Source organism: Pimephales promelas, chromosome 8 (assembly GCF_988280905.1).
Source record: "Pimephales promelas chromosome 8, fPimPro1.hap1.1, whole genome shotgun sequence".
NCBI lineage: Eukaryota > Metazoa > Chordata > Actinopteri > Cypriniformes > Leuciscidae > Pimephales > Pimephales promelas.
Genome location: NC_142776.1, coordinates 35,404,407 through 35,427,926, shown reverse-complemented (window position 1 = coordinate 35,427,926; position 23,520 = coordinate 35,404,407). Strand labels below are relative to the sequence as shown.

General features: G+C 37.3%; 1 protein-coding gene across 2 annotated transcripts in view; it reads left to right on the top strand.

Moving 5' to 3' along the window:
- The first annotated feature begins 1,145 nt into the window (after positions 1 to 1,145).
- The window catches only part of mmp24 (matrix metallopeptidase 24), a 30,579-nt gene continuing 8,204 nt past the window's right edge, over positions 1,146 to 23,520 (top strand). The window contains exons 1-4 of one of the 2 annotated variants that reach the window (XM_039692724.2): positions 1,146 to 1,531; positions 19,141 to 19,289; positions 20,310 to 20,426; positions 21,838 to 22,142. In XM_039692724.2, coding sequence (XP_039548658.1) covers positions 1,406 to 1,531; positions 19,141 to 19,289; positions 20,310 to 20,426; positions 21,838 to 22,142 — 697 coding nt within the window. In that variant the 5' untranslated portion in view covers positions 1,146 to 1,405. Of the gene's footprint in view, positions 1,532 to 13,321; positions 13,455 to 19,140; positions 19,290 to 20,309; positions 20,427 to 21,837; positions 22,143 to 23,520 lie in introns of those variants that run through there. The other variant, XM_089134470.1, reaches the window with a different exon arrangement.

The window sequence follows — 23,520 nt, the reverse complement described above, 5'->3', positions numbered from 1 at the left end:
TTTACTGTGGCGAGCGGGACGAGTGAGGGCCGCGGGAGAACGGCGCGAGGCCGGTGTCGTGATTACCGATGAGCAAAACCTGTGAGAAGCACCGGAGACGCACCGTTCACACGACCATTCAATAGTATGACTGTCTAACAATGGAAAGCTTAATGCAAATGGGTGGAGTGTCCCTTTAAAGAAGACCACAAAGGCTGCAACATTTGAAGTAGCTCAACAACCCATATATATATATATATATATATATAAAATTTATATATTTTTATGTGGTTGTTTAAATCTATTATTTTAAGTGAATTATTTGAAAGTGAAAGTGCTTGTTCAGTTGACTCAATTAAAATGAGCTAAAGCAACATAACTGCTGAACATTTTGTCACAACTTAATTTTGTTGTGTTCAGATGTCTAAAATTAAGATGGATGTACTTATTTACTAAGTTAAATGTTTCTTAACTTAGTGAACTGAACTTTTAAAATGTACTTTCATTTGCCTTATTGTATTTGTGTATTCCGATGTGGTCCAATTCCCGCACGAATGACTCTTATGAACTGATTCTTTATAATGAATCATCGACTTTGGCGTGGTTACTGAATTAATCTAAACTCAGTGTCCTACTGTTCAAGTTAGTTTGTCTCCGATTTTGAACGAACCAAGCTCTGTTATTGTCATGAGACTTAGACTACAGTAAATAAGTGCAATTACTGACATGTTATTATGAAAACACATAATTGTGTAGGCTATATTTTATAAAATAAATAAATAATAAGCTGCGTCACTGCATTTATGTAGGTACAGATTATTTTGCATTTATATGAAAACCCACAATTTTAAAATCTAGATTTATTTCTGATTGGCTACATATCTTTTGAGAAATTTTAAATCATTTCTCTATTTGGCTGAGTGCAAAAATGCAAAAATAAACTTTTATATATATATATATATATATATATATATATATATATATATATATATATATATATATATATATATATTCCTCCCTCAAATATAATCGTTAAGAGGAAGCATTTTTTTTTGAGAACCAAAACCCTTTTATTAGAGGTGATGGGTAAATTGGCCTAATTACCGAATTGTTTAATAAAAGATTCGTTGAAACGAACGGTTCAAAAGAACCGACTCTCTGAATAACTCGGATTCCGCGGGGCTGTGCGCGCTGACAGTGCTGCGTTCGCTCGAGCGCATCAGCGGCGCAGCATCATTACAACGCACCACCTTGAGGAGACGCAACACAAAATGGCTTTGCAAATTTAACGCTCGACTGAGAAGAAACTCTCAACGCCCCATCAGGAATATAGGACTCTCGTTGTTTTTCTGAACTAACAAAGACCATACACAAGAAACAAGCCTGGAAATCAACGGCGGACGGTGGGGGGAATTTGGGGACAGTCATGGCGGGGGTGGGAGCCAGGGGGCGAAAGACGGGACTCCCCGGGTTCTGTTGGAAAACATGCTATTTCCACATTCTCTTTTGGGTCGTGTCTGTTTGTGGAGAAGAGAGGACCTTCATCGTTGAGGTAGGCTACGTGGAAAGAGACGATGTCCACCATCCTCACCTCCACTGGCTGCGCGTGAAAGAACCTGTTCCATTGAGCAACACGGACAGTGTTTGGGTAGCTGATGGCCACTAGAACGAAGTATATAGGCTATTCAAACGGGTTTATTAGCAGAAGTGGATCAAGCATATATTATAAATGAACGATATAGGCGATGCATAAATACATAAAACGATCAAAAATGAATTGTTTTGGTTGTTAATTTCACTAACAACCAAATCAATTCATTTTTGATCGTTTTAAACAATTAATATCTAATAAACACCATTAATAGCCTACATATACTTGATATTTTAAAATTCGTAGGCTACGTACCGAAAATTGTAAACAAGCATTACAGGTAAAACAATAACAATGCACCCAAACATCAATATAGCATATTCTAAAACAGAATTATATTATATTAATATGTTTGTATTATTCATTATGATTTGTTATTTGTAAGGCATTGAATGTAGTGCTGAAATGCAACAATAACAATACAACCAAATACACATGTGAATGAAATCTCATTATTTCTCTATGCTACGCTTTGCCTTATATTCGGCCCCAGACAGACATTAAGTGTTTTATGTTAGCTCTTCCTGGAAATACAGCACACTGAATCCATTATCAGGTTGCCAGTAATTGGATAATTTCATTGCGCCACTCACTCCACTTGCATTCCCTTATTATATCCTATATATCTTTGTTGGGAGCATCAAGCCTTTATGCTCAGAGCAATGTTAGAAATAAGAGATTGAATGACACAACTGGTCCTGTTCAAGATACAAGCATCTTTTTGAGCAAAGATAGGAGAAAGAGCTTCAGTTAAGATGGAGATTAGCTAGCATGAAAATTTTCCTTAAGGACCCAAGAACCGTTTTAAATGATAGAGGTTGCATTTATAGCCACGTAATGCTTTTGTTTTGATGTGCAGCTGCTGTTTCTGTGCGTGTTCCAAATATAGGTTCCTCAATAATTGATGGGAAAGGCATGGGATGCTTTTGAGTAGAGAGCCAGAGCTCACCTAGAGCATTCTCCTGGATTCAGCTTTGTTGTGGCAATAGGTTACTTGGTGAATAGAGCTTTTACCATTTACTCTGTTATGTCACAAAAGATAAAGCATTTCTTTATGGCATAAATTGCTTGCTAAAAGGTATTTCTATTATGCAAATACATGGGTTATATAAGGTGCACAAATGCTGTGAAACTTGCTATTTTTGATAATAATTCTGTCCTAAACATACTCAAATTTTTTAAAAATGGCAATATTATAGATTCTTTGATATTTCGAGAGTTGGTTGTTTCTGCCCATTTTCTGTTTCCATGCCAGGAGCGTTTTAACCCTCCGTTTCTTTGTTGCATTCATGAGAGTGACTTGTAGCAAGTGCTTCAGCATGATTGCACATAATAGCTACATGCACTGATTCTTATGGCCACAATTTAGTTTGATTCATTGATTCATTACTTACGAAACAGCGTGATCATATTTCGGCTGTACACAATTATATCAGTATACATGTTATTTAGCTTCATGACCTAATTTTTAATTGGAATTCATAACATTTGTTGTAGTCCCTAACTTGCAACTGATATTCACAGGCGTTTACATGATTTGTTTTCAATTAAAAACGAAACATTTTTATATGTTTTAGCCGGTGACAAAGCGTTTCGGGGGCCTGAATAAGCACACGTTTGAAAATGGGTTTTAAAGTGCAAGTTTTTGAAAACGAAACCATTATCATCGCCATGTAAACTATATAAACACAAATTTGTGTTTATAACTATATAAACTATATAAACACAAATTTGTGTTTATGTATAGGCGTCGGCAACTACTGGCCAGGCAGCAGAATACAACATTTTTTTAGTCATTTTTGCAGATCCATGTGTACGGGATCATTTTGACGAACTTTGTTGTCCGTACGCAACAATGTTAAAAAATGCAAAGGATAAACATTTCCATTTTTAGTACTTCGCAGTGTAAACGTACCCCTTGAAAAGGTTCCTGTTAGATAGCGAAAATGGAGGGAAAATAGGTTCCGATGTCAGTATCCCATCAAAACGAAATAATCTGATCATGACAAGCCAGTTAACTGCTCATTCAGATATTAATCTTTTAAGACTAGACTATGATATCAGATTAGACCATATTATATAGATTATATCTTCCTATCTCAACAGGCCACATTCGGCTTCACTAAACAGCTTCAGTCATCAGAGAAGCAGTGATTTGGATGTATTTGCTGTAGTTGTGCTGAAGAAATACCAGCAGCAAAGATGCTTTTTGTAGAACCACGAGTTCTAGCCAACCATGAAGGAAGTGTCTGTTCCTTTATTAACCTGTTAACTGTCACCCCGCCTTTTTTGAATAGACATGAAAATGCACATTTCGAACTTAAATGGTTGTAATTCAAGAATGCTTTGGAATATAGACATATGACTGGTCTTGTTTTAAAGAAGACATTTGGCAGATTTTTGTAGAAGTGAAATAAATTAAGAAAGTGAAACAGAAAAAAAGTTATAGAAGTTTGAGTTTATGGAAATGTACAATGTAAAAATATTAATTATTCATATTTTACATAAAATATATATTTTCAAAACCTGGGCTACTCTAAAATGGCAGAAAGATCAAAGCCAAAAATCTGAACAAGTTGTGTTTCAAATTTTAGGTTGATATCTCAAAAAATGAGCTTTCAGTAAGATTTTGTTTGAGCGCAGTACCAAACTTTTTCACTAGGGCACAACCAGACTCCATTACTGCCCATATAAGGGCGCCTGCATTTCCATTCGTGTTTTGAGTGATATGAACCATTATTTTCACAATTTTCATACAATTTCTGAAGTAGAGATCCTATTCAGAAGTAGTATGGGAAGTTTGGCAGATTTTGAAATGAATTGAACCTCTAAGCAACACATACAAAGAACACGCATGTAAGTCATAGCTAGCTGCCACGTCACAAATGGTGAATTTATTATTTTTTTCTTGATATTTCAAACTTTTCAGACCTTTTTTTTTCCAAAATAATTGAATGGATTCTATCTTTTGAACTTTTGGCATGAAAACAAACTGAGGTATCTACCATTTTTTCATGATTTTTCATGTTTACTGCTATTTTAAAATAAAGGTCTGAACACGCCTTATGAGTATGAAAATATTCTTGTTTTATATTGATAAATTATGGCTCCTCTGTAATATATTTTGAAAATCAGTCACCAAATATGGAAACTAGAGATTGTAAGCTTTCAAATGATATATAGTTTGTCAATATTATTTAAGGTATTTACTAAAATATTATTGTTTTAAAAATATAGTGGACGGTGACAGTTTTAAGGTGCTTTGTGCAACATTTCATGTTAAAAATAAAACATTTTCTACCCCATACATGCTTAAACAATTTCCTGATGGGCTGAATGAGCCCTTCTCTGATCACTGCGATTACCTCTATAATCCTGTACAGTAAAATAAATAAGAGGGATTCGGGACTGAGTTTGAGACTGGGCATGTGCGTTCACGCTCGCCTGGCTATGTCTGGCAGGTTTGTGTATTCGCCGCCATTCTCCGTGTCAGCGAAGACAACTCGAGCGACAAAACTTTAGTCAACTTTCGACAAAAGTAGAAGATGGATTCAAAGAGACCGGCTTGTAGTTCATTCCAAACCCCAACACAAACTCCACGTAAGACAAAGAAAATCAAACTTTTGTCTAGTGCCAGGCGTCGGAATAAGACGAGAGTCAACATCGGGAAGGCTTTCAACAAATGGAGAGATCTCCGGTCTGCTCTAGGGCTCAAACGGATCCAATGCAAAGAAATAACGTGTTTTCATAATAATAGTGGATAGAGTAAACCCATAAAACAGTTCAACATGGAGATAGATGGAAACAAAAACCGAAGTTTTCTATTACCCCCGTTTTCCCCTCACACATACAGTAAGTGTGTAATTTACTCAAATGCATTTCCTTTCATATATTTAAAATGACTTGCAGATTTATGCCTTTATTACCTCTGAAGACTGTAAACAAAAGATTTGTGCGACTGATGCTCCTTTGGTTATGAACAGCTCCTTTTGGCGTGCGTGTGTGTCCATGAGCGGGCACACCTCTGGTTGCAGTTTCGCTTGTCGCCTGAGGGGGCGTAGTTCTGCAAAAACTCAGAGACTTGCGCAATGCACCTTTAATGACAAAGAGCCGGGTGGAGCTGCTAATGAGAAAAACGATAATGGTGATGGCAGTTGGTTGGTAAAGATGAAACTCTGCTCTCTGCGAGCTTAGTCTCATAGTCTTAAACTGTGTTTACTCCTGGTATTAAGGTCGATCGGTTCACAAGAGGATAGTGTAGTGCAAACGGGGTCAAAAACGTTTTGAGTTTGTCCACTTCAGTCCACTTCCATAGGTAATCGAAAGCGCATTTGACCAGATTGCTTTCGTCGGGTAAACATTCATGTGGTCGAATGTGTTCAAACAGCCACAAAAGACTCCACTCTCCTCCTACTGACCTAATGCTTAAACGTTATGGGAAGCCAGACGGGATTTAAACTTTGTCGGCTGAAGACCAAAGTATAGTTTGAAGATGAAATCCGTACCAAGCACAATGTTCTCTCACCATTCCTGATTTCTGACTCATACTCACAGCGTTCGTCTGGTCTCGCGGTTGTCTATATGTAAATTGTGCAAACTTACTTCGTCAATTATATCGAAAGATCTCAAAGAAAAAAAGCCCATACATTTACCACCCATAGACCCTCTGTTGGACTAAAGAGAAGGATCAAAACACCGGGTGTAAACGTGAACACATCTTAATACGCTGCCTTGCTTTTTTTTCATGTTAAATATCCTGTTTCAGATTGTGAAATTAAAATGGGTTGCAAATGTCCTTTCATGTTGACTTTGAACAAAGGCTTTGACTCTCGGAGGTGCATTTTGAATCTTGAATCTCAAGTCATTTGGATAAAAAGTTATTTGTATAGTTAAAAGCATGTCAATTATCTTTTCTGAATGTCATTTGACAAGATGCGAACGTCTGTGCGGTCTTTGTCTGACATCCGTTTTAATGTATGACAGCTGCAAAAGACAGAGTTCACAGGACAAAGATAAGGTGTTCTTCATCATAATATTTTCATCAAAGGCAAAGAATAGGCTACATCACTATTACTATTGCTTACTGGCAATAATGTTAAGTGGTAAACTGCGCAGCGATCAGACTTGTTTTATTGCCAGGAACAACCCAGCAATCGCATAGCAGCAACTTTCTTGGGTAAGCAGCACCACTCACCGTTTCTTCACAAAATGTCAATATCTAGTTTGTAGATGCTGTATTTAAGCGGGCCTGTGATATCGAACTGCTATCTGCACGTTAGAGGAATCCCAGCGTCTAACCTAATCAAGAAAGGCACAAAAACAAAAACCTAAGCATTTTTGACGTTGACTCCATTTCCCTTTTGCTTTGTTTCATACAGAAAGTAGCTTAATAAGCCATAATGGAGCTTTTTGGTCATTTGGTGGTTGAGCTCTATATACAGTCATGCAGGATTTCCCGTCTGATTTAATTCTGTTCCTGAACTATCAATTGATTTCTCTATTCTGTGTCTAGCCCTGTGCAGATACAAAACCTCTTCACCTTAACGTCACAGACTGAGAAGCCGAAACCCGGCGAGGTTAGATTGCCGTCTCCATCTGACAGTTTAATTTTAGCCACAGGAGCAGTAAAGCCCCACCAGTTTGTTGGATTTGAATATAAATGCTCAGCGGTTGCCTCCTGTAATGAACTGCACACATTTAACAAAGACTCAGGACCATTAGGAGGAAATTCATTCAGCTTCTAGAAAAGCTTCATTTTCCGAACGGACATTTGAGGATTTTTTGGTGTGGCACTAGTTTAACTGGATTGGGAAGCATGCCTGGTACCTCTATTGGCGTTTTGTTCATTTATAGAGATGTTTGAGAGAGACATTTTATGGCTTAAGAGTGTTGCTGAGCTCATGAGATTTATTAAAGTCTTCTGGAGACTCCAGGTTGCAGTTCTGGAAAATGTTCAAGGGTTCCTGATGGTTTGACACTTAATTCTTCACCTTCATTTTTAACTCTTTTGCAGTTATCATGTATTTTCTTCTCCACCTGTTTTTGTCTAACCCTGCTGACCCAATGAGCATTTCACTGTCCAATGGTCATACCTTGACTTTTCAGTCTGAGTTAAATGGATACTCTGGAAAGATTAAATTGTTTTTGAATTTGGAGCTTTCTAGCCTGGGAAAAGCCAGAAAATTTATTTTTGGCTTATGTGGATGAAAGACAACAACTCCCAGAATGCACTTGCTTCACTGTCCTAGGTGGCCACGCCTACCGGTAACAGAGCGCAGTAGTTTAACAACAAGTCTAGGCTACTAGTGAGTCTCCGTGATGAGTCTGCCCGAAAATATGTTTCGAGATCGCCCAAAATGTCCGGGATTCGGCTTTTGCGTTCTACAGTCGCCATTCATTATGTTTACTGTGAGGGCCGCGGGAGAACGGTGCGAGGCCGGTGGCGTGATTACCGATGAGCGACACCTGTGAGACGCACCGGTCTCGTATCTCTCACGGAGGAGTGGGAACCGATCACTTGTTTAGCGTTCATGTAAACACTACATTCAGATTCACCAATCGGAATGAATTCAGTTAGATTGAAACAAAAGCTGTGCATAAACAAAGAATGGCGACTGCAGAAAGCAAAAGCTGAATACCGGCCATCGACGGCCGGATATGTCTATGACAAAAAGAGGATTTTAACCCCGACTACTCAGCTTTCTCCACAGAACAAGAGCCTGCTAGCTTAGCTTCCAAAAAAAGATGGCTGACTCTGTGTGTACATTCTGTGAGTGAGATCGCCCTCTATGGGTGGGTTGAGGACATGCGGGACAGACCGACTATTGACTGTAGTCTTTAGCCTCTGGACAAAAAATCCTCTGATGATGCAAAATTACTATTTTTGGTCATCGGAGAATGTTTTCCAGACAAAAAATACATACATTTTCCGTTTCAGGGGAATATGAGGGTGGAAAACATGCTAATTCGTAAATAATACCGATTAATACAAAGCTTAACGCTAAATCCTGAAGTATCCCTTTAAATTGGCTTATTTTATGTGTAAAAGAAAACGTGCCTAATAAGTATGCACACCTGAATATATTACACCTGGCTTTTTTCATTTCCAGCCTTCATGAACAATATAGTATATCACTTACAAATGATTAAATACAAAATTAGTAGTAGTTATTAAGATTAGTGTGGTTTGGAATTGGTCAAATGTGCTTGGGAAAAAATATTATCAGAAAATCAATCACCTTGCCCATAATCTGTTGAGAACAGTGATGAGAACAATGACAACCACCACCACTTCCACACACAATGGCTTTAATGCCTCAAAAATCCCCTAAAATACCTAATTTCATAAAATATTAGACATATTAAAGACACGTACACTTACAAATATGGTATTTAAACAATTCTACTTTGTTTTTTGTACATATAATGGCAATTGAATGCTATTATCTGAAGTACCATGTAAATAATACGGTTTTATAAATATGGGAGTCATACAGTACCATAGTAGTATATATATATATATCAATGTATTCTATCATATGTTACCATCATTGTACAATACTGCTACAGTACTTGTTTGAACGGTTAAAAAATAACAGAGAGTTTTGCTGTGTGTGTGGATATAGAAATGTAATATTTACTTGCCCTAATTTTTGTCTCTGACTGTGAGATATGTATTTCGCCGTAGCCTTTAAATGATGTTAAAGCATGTCAGAACCTCTGAGCGTGTGAAGTATACACTGAAACACACTTCAGTCGCACGCTGCTCCGGTCCCTAGCGAATCTCATGCGGTGAAGGCTGTGAAAGGAATCTATTGTTGTGTTATTTTATGTTTGCGTTCTTCCCTCTTGACGGCATTATGGTATTTTTTTCTGTTTGTCGTACGATTAAAACACTGTTGTCTTTATGAAATATTCTGTTTTCTGTTGCAGAAGCTGTAGTGTTCGTTAGTTATGCTAGTGTGTGGTGAGAGAAAGCAGTCCTCACTTTGACTGTGTAATTGATGCAGGGAACTAAATAAGGATGGCACAGTTTCCTCACATAAACGTCTAATTCGTCCTGAATATGTCTCTTCAGGAGACCACATGCTGATGGAGAAAAAAAGTATCACAAGGCTTGAGAAAAACCTAATTAGTTCTCACAAATCCTGTGCTAGTATCACCACTTGAATTGAAAATGAATGGTGCATTGGCTCTGTAATGCTATTTTAGCAATTCTGGTTATGTAGTATGTTGGCTTGTCAGGTTCCTCATAACTCGGGACAAGCATTATGATTACTAGTGCTTAAAGTGTTAAGAGTTTGAACTAACACTACCTTTACATTTTAATTTCATAAATAGCTGTGTATCCACCCAGAACACATTTACAACTTCAAGGCTATAGGCTAAAAAAACTCAACTCACACTAACAACATAGTGATGTGTTTTGTGCAGGAGGACCACCACTTTTTTCTGCATTTTGTAAAAAAAAAAAGTGTTTATTTAGGACTGTTACAGTCATTATTCATGTAAAATGTTTGACTGTAATGGCTGCCCTTTTGCAAGAAGAAGTGTGCTTAATTGTTTCTAATGTGCACTTCAAAAGTAAACTAAAAGTATATTTTCAGCAAAACTGTACTTGGAGATAAGATAATAATGAAATAAAAGGCCACTTAAGTGTACTTATTTTACTGCTATGTTTCTTGACAACTCGTAATTTTTAGTAATTTCAAATTAAAAGTTTTCACATAAAATCACATACACTTATTTTGAGGTGTTGACTAACATTTATACAAAAGCACATCTAAAGTATTTGATTATAATTTTAACTGTACTAGTGTGTTATTCAATAATACATTTAAAGTTAATATATTTTAAATGTTCTAAATTGCAACTTCATCATTGCATGTGTAGTTAGTAGTACATGACATACAAGTTTCAATTGGAAAGACATTAAAGAATATTTTAGTTTATCATAAATGCCTGTCAATACATTCAGTAGTGCACTTTAACCATTTTTCAAAGACAATATAAGTAATTATGGAATTGCATACATAGATGTACTTAAGTCCTAGTTAAAGGTGCTATATGTATTTTTTAGCGGCCTCTATCTGTGATATTTCATATTGCAACTAATTTTCACAAGAGCGCTCGTGCTCTTGCGTGTGCTCGACGGTACACGGCCACACTGAGACTTTACACACACAACATGCTGGAAACTCATGTAAACTCCCACTGCAACGTTAGAGTAATATGCTACTTTTATCAGCTTGACTGAACTAATGCTCCATGCTCGTACCATGATAACGTTACATTTGTGGTGTTATCTAGCATAAGGCCTTTCACTAACTATTTGTGTATCTTTCACAATCAGCAATGTCAACATACGGGAATGTATAATATGATAACGAAAACGGTTAGTGACTAGACTGAACTATTTCAGTGTAACAGTAAGATCGTAGGAAGTAACATTACTGTACTGAACGTGTCTGGAAGTGTGTATTATAAACAATATGATAGTAGTGGGATGAGTGACGTTTCACAGTAGATCTAGTACATAAAGCACCTACTTTTTGTTATCCTGGAACAGTCTTTTGTATTCATTTCATGTCTCATATGTTGTAGTTTACCTTGCTATTTCATTACACTTTACCATTATTTCTGCATATCTGAAAACTTGTCATTTATCACAATAAAAACAGCGTAGGTCTCTCCGTAATTCAGACGCTCTGCCGATGTTGATCCGTGTTTTTGTCCTAAGTCGATTCGATTCACGTTTGGCCTGACAAGCTTCAGCAGATAAACTTTTGTTTTGTTTTTTATATTTATGAGTGTTTTGGTGTTATCAGACTCATGCCGTTCGCTGCAGTGCCGTCACATAGACTGTATATAAAGGAGAGAGGCTCGGCATGCCCATGATTTCGCAAAAAATCTGACCCGGAGACTTCACATATAAATAGGAATACTGGCCTTCAGAGGTAATAGAAAAACCCGACAAGTGGATCATTGTAATGTGTGATTACAACTCCTTCACACGCATGCAATAAAAAAGGATTCGTTTTGGAAGAAAAGTTACATAAAGCACCTTTAAGTTGGTCAAAATGTATATTAAATAATTGCATTTAATATAAATTTAAACTATAAGATATTTTCATTTGCAAATAACATGCGATTAGGTGTCCTAAAACATCGCATTCAGTTTGAACTTCTGAAGTATATTCCTTAAAGTTGATTATTTCTGTGATAAGTACTCTTTTAAAAAGTATGCTGAGTGTACTTGTTTTCCATAAGGGTGTTGTTTGTGATGTGTTGTCTGCATTATGCTGATGGATTTTGGACTTTTATGGCTACATAACTGTAATAATTGTTACTGCATTGCTAATCGTTATGGTGTTTAAAGCATTAGATCCATATTTTTGTTGGGTCGAACACGAACACAAACAGCAGCTCTCCTCTCGCTCTTTGTCTGAGCTCCCCTCCCCCACGTCTCCATCTACTGTACGCTCTCATCTTCCTCTCTCCATCGCTCTACCTCTCCCCCTCCCCGTCGATATCCTTCGTCTCTGTCTTGCTCTGTTTGTCTCGATGCCACTGCCTTTGTCTTTTTGTTCTTCGCTGTCTCCATCTCTGTCCGTTTGTCTCTCCAGTACTGTCCTTATCGTTATTTGTGTGGCCCTTGTGCCACTTGTATACCTAGAACAATTGCGAAAGGACAGGAAATGATGGGAAAAGAGGGTCGGGAAATGATGTGAGTCAGACTTGAACTCATGTTCAATGTGTTAGCTAACTGCCAGGCCGTGTCTGTAGCACTATTGTTGTGTTTTACAGAGGCCAGACATACATTTTAATGTCATCATAAGATTAATTTAATATATTATTACATTAAATATATTATTACATTAAATATGAACCAAAATAACAAATATTACTATTTTAGTATTTCACTGTGAAAAAATAGTATTAAAGAAAAAATCAATTAATAATAATCATTTTATTTTACAGTAACTCTGTAAAATTACATATCTAATATTCATTTTATTTTTCTCATTTTCAAACATTAAAACATCAAGCTTTTGTTTTGGCAGAAAACAGTCAATAAGCACTTCTTCCCAAATTTGGGAAGATGGTTGGCACATATTACAATTTTAATTGCCCGTTATGCTACTGAAATATATAGCAAATGCAGATATAATTTCATATGCAATTACTGGGAACTGAGCCGCTTTGAGACACTGTTCGTTTATAAGTTTGCATTACATGATCCATTGTTCGCAGTGCCTCGCTTCACTCTGAAACACGCAATGCATATATTTACGAAATTAAATTGCAGTCTTTGCGATCTGAAAAACTCACTTAGCCATATTGTGAATAGGTTTTTTATTTTGATTAAAGGGGTGGTATAATGCCCTTTTCACAAGATGTAAAAAAATCTCTGATGTCCCCAGTGTGTGTACGTGAAGTTTTAGCTCAAAATACCCCACAGATATTTTTATATAGCATGTTAAAGTTGTCACTTTTTCAGGGTTAGTAAAAACGCTCCGTTCGGTGTCTGGCGCTTTAAATGCAAATGAGCCTCCTCCGTTGAGAGCTTGAATAATAGACACTCCAGCCCAGTTGGTGGCGATAATGCACCTTTGCCAATTGCAAGCAAACCACTGGCATTTCATTGAATACACAGAAGAAGCAGAAGAATACAAACAACCCCATTTCCGTTTCCGGCGGCGGAGTAATACCGTACCTCACAGCACATCCAAAACAAGTCAATGGAATTGAAAACTACGATAAAACACCTGTTGGAAAGCATCTTTTGCAGCGATTTTTGTGTGAGCATATCAATGAACACTCGGTGAGTTTCACGTCTTTGTAAACTAAAGTTGAATCCATTTTAGGAAGGATTGGTCCAGTGCACCTATGCTACCGGGGGTGCTAACACAGAAACTGAAAATTTTCGTGTCCAAATTTCAATCTTAACCGTTCTATTTCATCCGAAATGATCTTAAAACAGGGCTTTAAGTGTAAAATACCGAACTAGTCCTTTAATTGTGCAGTCCTAACACTAGATATACACTAGTATATTTAAAAAACGATTGTATCTTTCTTAACCTTTTCTCCGCTTTTATTTATTGAACAATGTCGAAAGAACAGGAAATGACAGGGATAAGATAAGGAAACATGAGATGACATGAAATGACTGACATGAGCCAGATTCAAACGTATGCTGCCCTCATGAGCACCATGGCTCAATGTATCTTCTCTCTCTATTGCTCTATTGGTGCGAGGAACTGATCCTTTATTGATCCTAGTGATGATGTGACATGTGGTTTCTCTCTGAAACACAAGATACGAAGAGTCATGAAGCAATGCCACCGAATCAATGCCCTCGATTCCTCAAAGTAAACGCACACACCGTCCTCTCAACTCCTTTTGTAACTCCCCACTTATTAGCACACATTTATGAGAAAGGAGAGTCAATATGACCTGAACATCTTGTGTTTCAAAGATGCCAATTACATGGGCTGTGATCACAATTTTACAGCCGGTAATAATGTCAAAGTGATGCTGCAGTAAGTGCATGCTAGATGCGGGATCTGCTCTGTAATATTCTGTATAATGCTAATCAAAGCATCCACATGTTTTAACAGCGCACCCCATAACTTCAGTCTGATCTCAGCTGTTTATGTGCCTTATTTCAACCCCTTGGCCCTTGCAACTCTGTTTTAAGGGCCAAGGGTTATACTCGGAAACAAGGGGGAGGGCCAAGCGGTGAATTGGGATTGCTTTTTGAAAATGTACAAATGCAGAACGTTTTCTGTGATGGGGGCAGAGTTAGTGTAGGGTGATAGAATATACAGTTTGTACAGTATAAAAATTATTATGTCTATGGAAAATGTTGAAAATGGTTATTAATTGGCACACAACAAAAGATTTAAATGCCTGTAAATTCTAGGAGATGATTGATGGTTGATTCTTTATTTGAGGGAAAACACATGAAACTTGACACAGATTTCATTACAGCAAATATCATGATGAGGTAATCCGACGTTATATGAGCTCTGCGCAGTCTCGCTGGTAATTGTTGTGCTGTTTCAGCAGAACAACCCAATGTAATTTGAGTCGGACTTCTTAATCTCGACCTCATACTGTTTATCAGTGTTAAACCGTGTGTCAAAATCGAATAACACTTTATTTAGTCCACTTTAGATACTAATACTCTAATGAGAGTTAGTTGACTTATAGTTAGTAGACTGTCTCCAGAATATTTGGTCTCATTGACTTCCATTGTAAGAGCATTACACTACATGCACTTTACTTGTTTTTACAAACTGAGAGATGCGTTGGCGTTATTTTCCGTGGTAATCGACCGCATGTCACAGATGCTGTACATAGAGCTGAACTTGTTTTGAACCCAAAACTTTGCTCTAGGCATTATTTTCCACCGAATCCTAAACAAAGATGAAGATGTAGCCTGCTCGAAATTCATCCGATCTGTTTAGACTTTGTTTGGAGAGCGCATGGAAGACTGCACACTCCTCATCAAGGTAGAATATCATCATCATCATCGCATGCCACCTGGCAGAGAGAGTTTCAGGGGCAGCTGTTCAAACCCAAAGACATCCAGTGTTGTGTTTGCAATCGAGTACTAGCTCACTGGGAACTCAGTACTGTATATCATGTATTGTATAAATAAAACCATCATTTAAAATAGTATCTTAAAAAGAACACAATTTGTAATGATTTGAAACAGTAGTACGCTACATTGTTGTCACATGACCTCATCATATTGCATGTTGAATTTAGTCAGTGACAGTTCAAACTTTTGATCTAAGAGTTCATAAAGAGGCGAGCATTCATGGAAGAAATGGAAGTGAAGCGAGTGCATTGCATTGTGGGATTGTACTCCACACATATATCGGCAAATGTAATTAGTCATCTGGGTATTGCATGCATATTTGCTTACCATGCATATTATAAATATTATAGGCTGTACTTACATAGGAAGAGTATATGCAATTCTAAACATAGCCCTGCCTGGACTACAGTAGCAGCCAAATGTCATGGTTTTAATGATTAAATCATCAAAATATAAGGAAAATCTTATTTTTAATTATTTTAAATATGAGGGAAGATCATAAGTGGTTAAGGTATTTATCTGACAAAATTGTTTGGCAAAAAGGCAACAGTTACTGGTTTTATTTTACTATGCAAAAAGAAATGCGTAAAAAACAAAAAAGCTCACAGGATGTTGACTGCAACATAATCAGTTATTAATATTTCGTTGGTTCTTGCTGGTTTTTGCATGTGCTCATAATGTTTTCGTATGACAGCCTCGCCACTACCGTATTATTGACAATTATCAATAAATAACATCTGGTTTTAGAATTATATTACTGGTGCTTTGTTAAACAAGTGTGTGGTTAGTACAGAGGGTTCACTCTGAAGATTTTAATTTATTCACCCTCATGCTGTTCAAACCTCTCTGACTCTCTTCTATGGTGTATAAAAAGGAGAAATGATGGAGAATGTTTTGCCCACTCCAAAATGGCACATTAAAAGTCATGTGGGCCACTTTTATGGTCTTTCTTTGGAGATTCACAACTAAATTGTATCCCCACTTTTGTTACATGGCAAGAGTTTCTCCTTTGATGTTCCACAGAAGAAAACAGAAAATGACCCGATTTGGAACGAGTCCCTTTATTTGATTATCCGTCCATGACGTCAATGGAGTTTATCATTTATATTTCCCGAGAAATGTGGATTTCCGACTTTGAATTGAATTCCACCGAATCCCTCAAAGTGCCGTAACGGAAATAGTCCTGCAGCTCAAATAAGGCTTATTATTCATGGAGCTGAACTGCCACAGTCTTTTGTGTTCTTCAGATCTCACAGCCCTCATTGATTTATCAAAGTGGATGAGACATGTATAGTTATCTAGCGCTGGTTTCAGACTTCACTGTATGCCATGCTATAATGACGGCACCAGTAAGAGCATTGGTGAATTATTTAATGGGTACGATTTCCCGGGGGGCCGTGCAGAGCCTCTGTTACCATGGAGGCCGATGCCAGCCATGTACTCGCTGATACAAGGTGAAGTTTGCGTTTCAGCGTTTGGAATATGCAAAACAATGTTATCGTTATATGATTGTGCATTATTTGATATTTGGAGAGGCTTTATCATTGCATTTGACAAGTAATGAGTAAGCCAGTGTTGATTTATTTATTTTTTAACTGGCAAAAACTTTTTAGTTTTTTAGGAGTTGCTAATGAAAACTGATTCTGGCTATCAAACGATTTCAGAAAAATGACATTGCCCTTTGCAGTTATTTTTTAAAATATTTTTCTATGATACATTGCCTGGTCAAAAAAAAAAGTCACCGTTTGGATTCAAACGGGCAAATGCTAAAGAGTCAGGATTATTATGTTTATTACAGAGTGCTTGACCTAAAATTGATGCACAAAAGCCAAAAATCCTTGGTTATGTAGTACAGGTGGGACAAAATTTCGATAGGGCAATATATCGTTGTCCTTCTCCGTTTCGAAACGAGAATTGTTACACTTTCTCCAAATATAGATATTTTAATTAATAAAATAAGGTGCTGTAAATACATTTTTCTGCTCCCAGCATTGCTACTTCATGTCTCCTCTAGTTTGCGCTAAACCGGGGAAACGGAAACATAAGAAAAAGAGGTTTTTAACGGGGTGGTGGCGGACAGCAGTGTGAGTCAAATAATAGATGCCCAGCCTCGTTTAAGTCCAAAGTCTGGACCAACTTCAGTTTTTATGCCATATGAGACAAACAAAATCGACAAAGAGAATGATATATACAAGAATTTCCTTGTAAAATTAAAGTGCACAGGTAATACCACCAACATGCAAAACCACTTGCAACACCATCACCCTGATCTCATAGAAAATGTACAAAAATGTGTGCTATTTTCTAACAGTTTGGACTTGAATAAGGAGAGAAAACCTGCGCTTAACATTTTCACGGGCATCTTGTTTTCATTGTTAGACAGATTGTCTAGCAATATATTGATTATCGCAGAATTTCGGTACCGTGATATTACCGGTATCGTGAGGTACCCTGTGATTCCCACTCCTATGCAGTAGTATGTGATTGATTCTATTTGCAGACACACATTTAGTATCAAGAGAGCACTCTTTTTTTTATTCGAATGAACTCTACTTGGCTCTGTCTGATATAGAAACAGTGCAGTGTGTACGGGCCCAGGGATTGATAACCGTTCCAAGCATCGACTCACCGTTAGTGATGGGTCCTGCTTCATGCGGACAAGGAAAGGACCAGAAACTCCAGCATTAAAATATTCATGCTGAAAATGGACTCTAAGCCATGAGCTCAATTAAAGAGCCCCTCTCCATGTGCAGTGCTTTAAAATGAGGGCTTTGCTTATGGTTCTCCACTCTGCCTGTCCGCAGGGAAAGATGAAAGCTGAGAGAGGAGGGAATGAGAGGATGCTCTATATAAGTTCAGTTTTATTTTTATGCTTTTAAATGCGTTTAGATCAAGGAGCATGTGAAATGAACCGAACTTTGAGAACAAATGGAGTTTATATGAGGTGGCTGACCTAACAATGTCTGTTTATTTATACTGTTTATTATCTCCTTTTGTTTATATATATTTAAAGCTGAAATGCACACCAGTATCCAGTATCAGAATCATTTAAAGATGTCATTTTAAAGGAGTAGTTCACTTTTAAAAAAAACTTTTGTTGATAATTTACTCACTCCCATGTCATCCAAGATGTCCATGTCTTTCTTTCTTCAGTCAAAAAGAAATTAAAGTTTTTGATGAAAACATTCCAGGATTTTTCTCCATATAATGGACTTCAATGGGAACCAAACGGTTCAAGGTCCAAAAGACAGTTTCAGTGCAAACTGTTCAAACGATTCCAGAAGATGAATAAGGGTCTTACCACACGAAACGATCGCTCATTTAAAAAATACAAAATGAACGAATCTTTTTTCGTGTCATTTGGTTCATTCAACGAATTCGTTAATTTTGTTAAACGAGTTTGAACAGGAGAGTCACGAATGCGCATCACAGAACAGAGCAAGGCGACCATTTGAGCTTATAAAACTTAAACTTTGTTATTTTTTTTTTTTTAAATGAGCGATCGTTTCGCGTGATAAGACCCGTATTCATCGTCTGGAATCGTTTAAAGCCCTTTGAGCAGTTTGCACTGAAACTGTCTTTTGTCAGTTATATTATATAAGTCCATTATATGTAGAAAAATCCTGGAATGTTTTCATCAAAAACCTTAATTTCTTTTCGACTGAAGAAAGAAAGACATGGATATCTTGGATGACATGGGGGTGAGTAAATTATCAGCAAAAGTTTTTTTTTAAAGTGAACTACTCCTTTAAGGTCTTGTTTTAGTCTGTATTTTTTTAGTTTCCATTCAAAGATCTAAAAAGCTGCAACTTTTTTCACCGTGGTCAAATTGTCTGATATCAGAATGGTTTTAGAGAATGTATATCACTAAATTGTGTGGGGTTTGTCTCTCTGTTTGCAGACGTGGCTGAAGAACTATGGCTACCTGCTCCCTCATGACATCCGGACTTCAGACCTGCGATCGGAGAAAGCCATGCAGTCAGCGGTCGCTGCCATGCAGCGGTTTTACGGGATTCCAGTGACGGGAGTGCTGGACCAAACCACCATCGAGTTAGTAACAACCTTTCTTTACTGCACAACTTACCTTTCAAAAAATAACATAAGAAAAACTAATTTCATAACAGTGCAAAAGTTCAATCAATACTGGCTGTTTTTTTGTTGTTGTTTTTTTACAAACTGTAAGCTTAAGTGTAGTTTCATTTAAAAGTTAAAAGTGTAATAGTTTTGATAAATATGTTTTCAATGACATTCAAAGATTTAAAGTTCCCAAGTACAGTTGTCAATCATTTTATCCCTTAAAACTCGTCGTCATGCCTTAAAATAGCTTGAATGTAACTCTACACCCTTGCCTCGTTTAGTATATGCGGTTCCATGAATATGCAAATGAGCCCCGCCTCCACTCACTCAGCTCAGAGATCCACTAGATCACGATCATGATTGGTTATAAGGTAGTTTGTGAAACACAAACCACGTTTTTGAGACTGTCTTTGGTTCACTGCAGTTTTAAAGAGAAAATACTCAGCAATGGTGTTGACTTATGAATTTGTAAATGGTTTGTCTTAAAACATATTAAAAACACCACGGAGACATATATAAACAACATTAAAAACATTTTTACCACAGGCGGACTTTACGTCCAGAACAATTTGTTTTACACAAGGTGAGTCACCCCCTCATGGGAGATGGCAAGTTGAGATCACATGACCAGCCGTGTGTTACGCTTAGATCAAGTTCCAGAGCTGTTGGGGCACAGAGAGACTCATTTTTATTATTTTTATAATTTCGTAGTGCTTAAAGTCGGCAACTCGGCATGAAATGGAAGTTATTTCTTCCCAATTGTGACGAATATCCAAATGCAATGGCTTCTTGAACAAGTAAAAGTATGTAAGACTTGAGGAATTAATTGGATGGTTGTGGTTTGCTATTGGTGGATCTCATGTGAGTGACAGGTTGCCCCGCCACATCATCAGAGAAGAGATAATAACAAGACACAAGGAAATCTGCCCTGTTTGTTTACTGTTAGCTTTTCGGTGTCCTTTGGTGTTGTGATCATTATCCACGTGTTTTAAGGTGGATGAGAAAGCCACGGTGTGGGGTTCCAGATCACCCTCACATCAGCCGACGGAGGAGAAATAAACGCTATGCCCTCACTGGTCAGAAATGGAGGGACAAGAGGATCACATACAGGTAAAGTGTGCACTATATTCAGAGACCGTTTGATGGATGGATGGATGGGTTGACTGATTCACTGAATATTGCACCTGAGGAACCTCTTGAGGAAACTGTGTTTACTCTTTATTGAATGGCATTACAGGGAAGCGTTCCAGAAACTCCATATGCCTATAACTAACTGCACCTCACATGATTTGAGTCTCCTTAATGGCGGCCCATTAGGCATCTTGGAGTATATTCGTACCCGCATTTTCAATTATTTTAGTGCATAGTGCATTCACACGTGCAAGTACGTTTTGAAACACATGCCACTTACACAATGTTCCAGACAGATGTTGTTGAAATGCTTCCCTCCAACCTTTAAAATGCTAAAATAAGCTTTTTTTTTGCCTGATGGGAAAGAGAAAGAAACAAAGAAAGCAAGAAATGCGGTAGGTCAGGATGGAAGAGGAATAGTTGATTAAAATCTGGTACTTTGACTGGTTTTCTTTGCAATTATCCCCCCGAAACCCACTTAACCTATTCATTTATGTATTTTGTTAAGTCAGTTTTTGCCTATGCCTGTCTCTGAAATCTTAGGCAGCTACCTTTATTTATATATAGCGTAGATGAGCTGAACAAAAGGGATTCTGGGACATTTTGTTCTTGTGGTGCATTCCTATAGGCATAAACGTTAAACCATTTAGATAATTTGCAAACATTTGTTTGCTTTCATCTGTTTTTTAGCTCTATTAATTTCTTTTAGTGATCTAACGCTGACTTGAGCTTAGTTTGCAGGCACTGGTTAATCAAATGTGATATTCTCACTTGTGTGTGTGCCAGAGACAACCATCTGCTTGTGCCTTAGGTGTCTGGCCTGGTTTAACTTTTGCCCTATATTCAAGGAAATTTTTATGCTGATTAATTCTTATGTAACAGCGCAGCGCTGTGAACTGAAATGGGATTCGCTTCAGTATAGCGCAGAGCTAATTCATTTAGAGTCAACTTTTCTAATTAAAAATCGGGAACACTGATAGTTCCTGCATAGTTGCCGTAGTGTTACTCAAAGTATTATTACTATTTTGATTGAATTAGCTTTAGTTTACAGTTAAATCTAAGATACATTTTTAGAATATTTATTGTGTGCGTTTTGTCAGTTGTGTAGTGTAAGTTAGCTTTGATATACAGTATTTTAGAACTTCAACTTATTTATTTCATTTGGTTGCCAAGGCAACATTTCAGTTGATTTGAATTTTCATTATAACTTTACAGTTTATGCATGTCAGATGCAGTCTCAGTACATTCATACGGCATATTTTGCAATATATTTTACAAGTTAAGGTACACATTAGGTCACATTAATATTAATATTTCATTTTAATTAATTAGTTAATATTAAGTCATCCAATATAATATTAAGTATTCTTCCTCTTCTTCCTGTTTCCAGCATACATAATTTCACCCCCAAGGTGGGCGAGAAAGATACCCAGAGGGCCATTCGCCAGGCCTTCGATGTCTGGCAGACAGTGACTCCTCTGACCTTTCAGGAAGTGGCCTATTCGGAGATCAAGAACGAGGGTAAAGAGGCAGACATAATGATCTTCTTTGCCTCTGGTTTCCATGGTGACAGTTCCCCTTTTGATGGAGAGGGAGGTTTTTTAGCTCATGCATATTTCCCGGGACCCGGAATTGGCGGAGACACACACTTTGACTCTGATGAGCCCTGGACGTTAGGAAATGCAAATCACGACGGTAAGTGTGGCGCTATGACGATAAACTGTGATTTGTTGTTTCATTTAGTTTCCAATTGTAAATGATTATTGCTAATAGCAAAAACTAAATAATGAACTCGTTTGAACAATCTCTTGCCAAAGCGAACTTTTCTGGAGAACTTTGAACTCCCATTGGTTCTTGGTGATTATGTAATAGGTGGGTGTGGCTCTGAGGCTCCGCCTTCTTTGAGTTTCATCAGTCCTTTGAGGTCAGAGACCATGAACACACTCGAGAGCTGCATTGTAGTAGTCTAATTGAAAGTGACACTGACATTGTTAATAAAGCTATAAAGCTGCTTGCATTAAAGCAATATATTGTATAAAGTGCTGTATAAATAAACGTGACTTGAATGGAGGGCTTTCCAGATGCTTTCTTAACCGGTGTTTTCTCACCGCTGGCATGTTTGTAGTGTGCTTATTTTGTTATTGAGACGACATATTTACGTATTAATCTAAATGGCAAACCCGGCAGCATGTTAGCTAACAGTATATTGCTGCAAAAGATATTTCCAACATCATTTTGACCCTTAAATAAAGAAAACAAGAGTATATTGAAGCCTTTAGTGTTACTTACCAACATTATGTTTTGATCTGATCAAGCATGACAATGGCTGATATAGAATGACTGACCTGACATGTCTGCTCTCATAATCTCCAAAATTATTTTTATTCCCAGACTTTTTCTTTGCAGACGTATAAAAGGTGCTACAATTGTCGCAAAACGAGACAAGGTGCCTTTATATTTTATTATTTATATGTAATATTTTATTTTGTATTCTGTTTTGTATGATTAGTTTATGTGTTTTATTTAGTAGGGAAACGTTTGATTATTAATCGGGATAAGATGGATGGATTTTCCAGATTTTTCTGCAGCTGTAGATAAATAGATCAGTCAGATGTGTAGAGGCGAATCTTCTCGTGTGGTAAACTGGAGCAGTGAGCTGAGGAGCATCAGTACACACCACAGGGGAAACATCAAGAAAACACAGAGCATTGGGTTCTTCCTTCTGTGCCTGCGTGCTGCATATTTGCTGTGTTAACTTTGCCTGGGTGCTGCAATGTCAGCAGTTCAAGTACACGCTTTATAGAACACAGAATCTGTACCTTGTTCACGTACACGCACACGTACTTTGACTTCTTCACAGCTCTATTCCTCTACACACCATATCATCCCTAGTGAATACATATCAAAAGTAACCAGTTTTCAACAAACAGTAGATATAGATTTTATATTTCATTTATTCACAATAATACTCCTTGACAGAACACAAAATCAATTTCTTTTTAAAGAGACGGAGAATGAAATAGACAGATAAATTGGACTGGAAGAGAGAGTGAGGGTTGATAAAGAAGAAAGG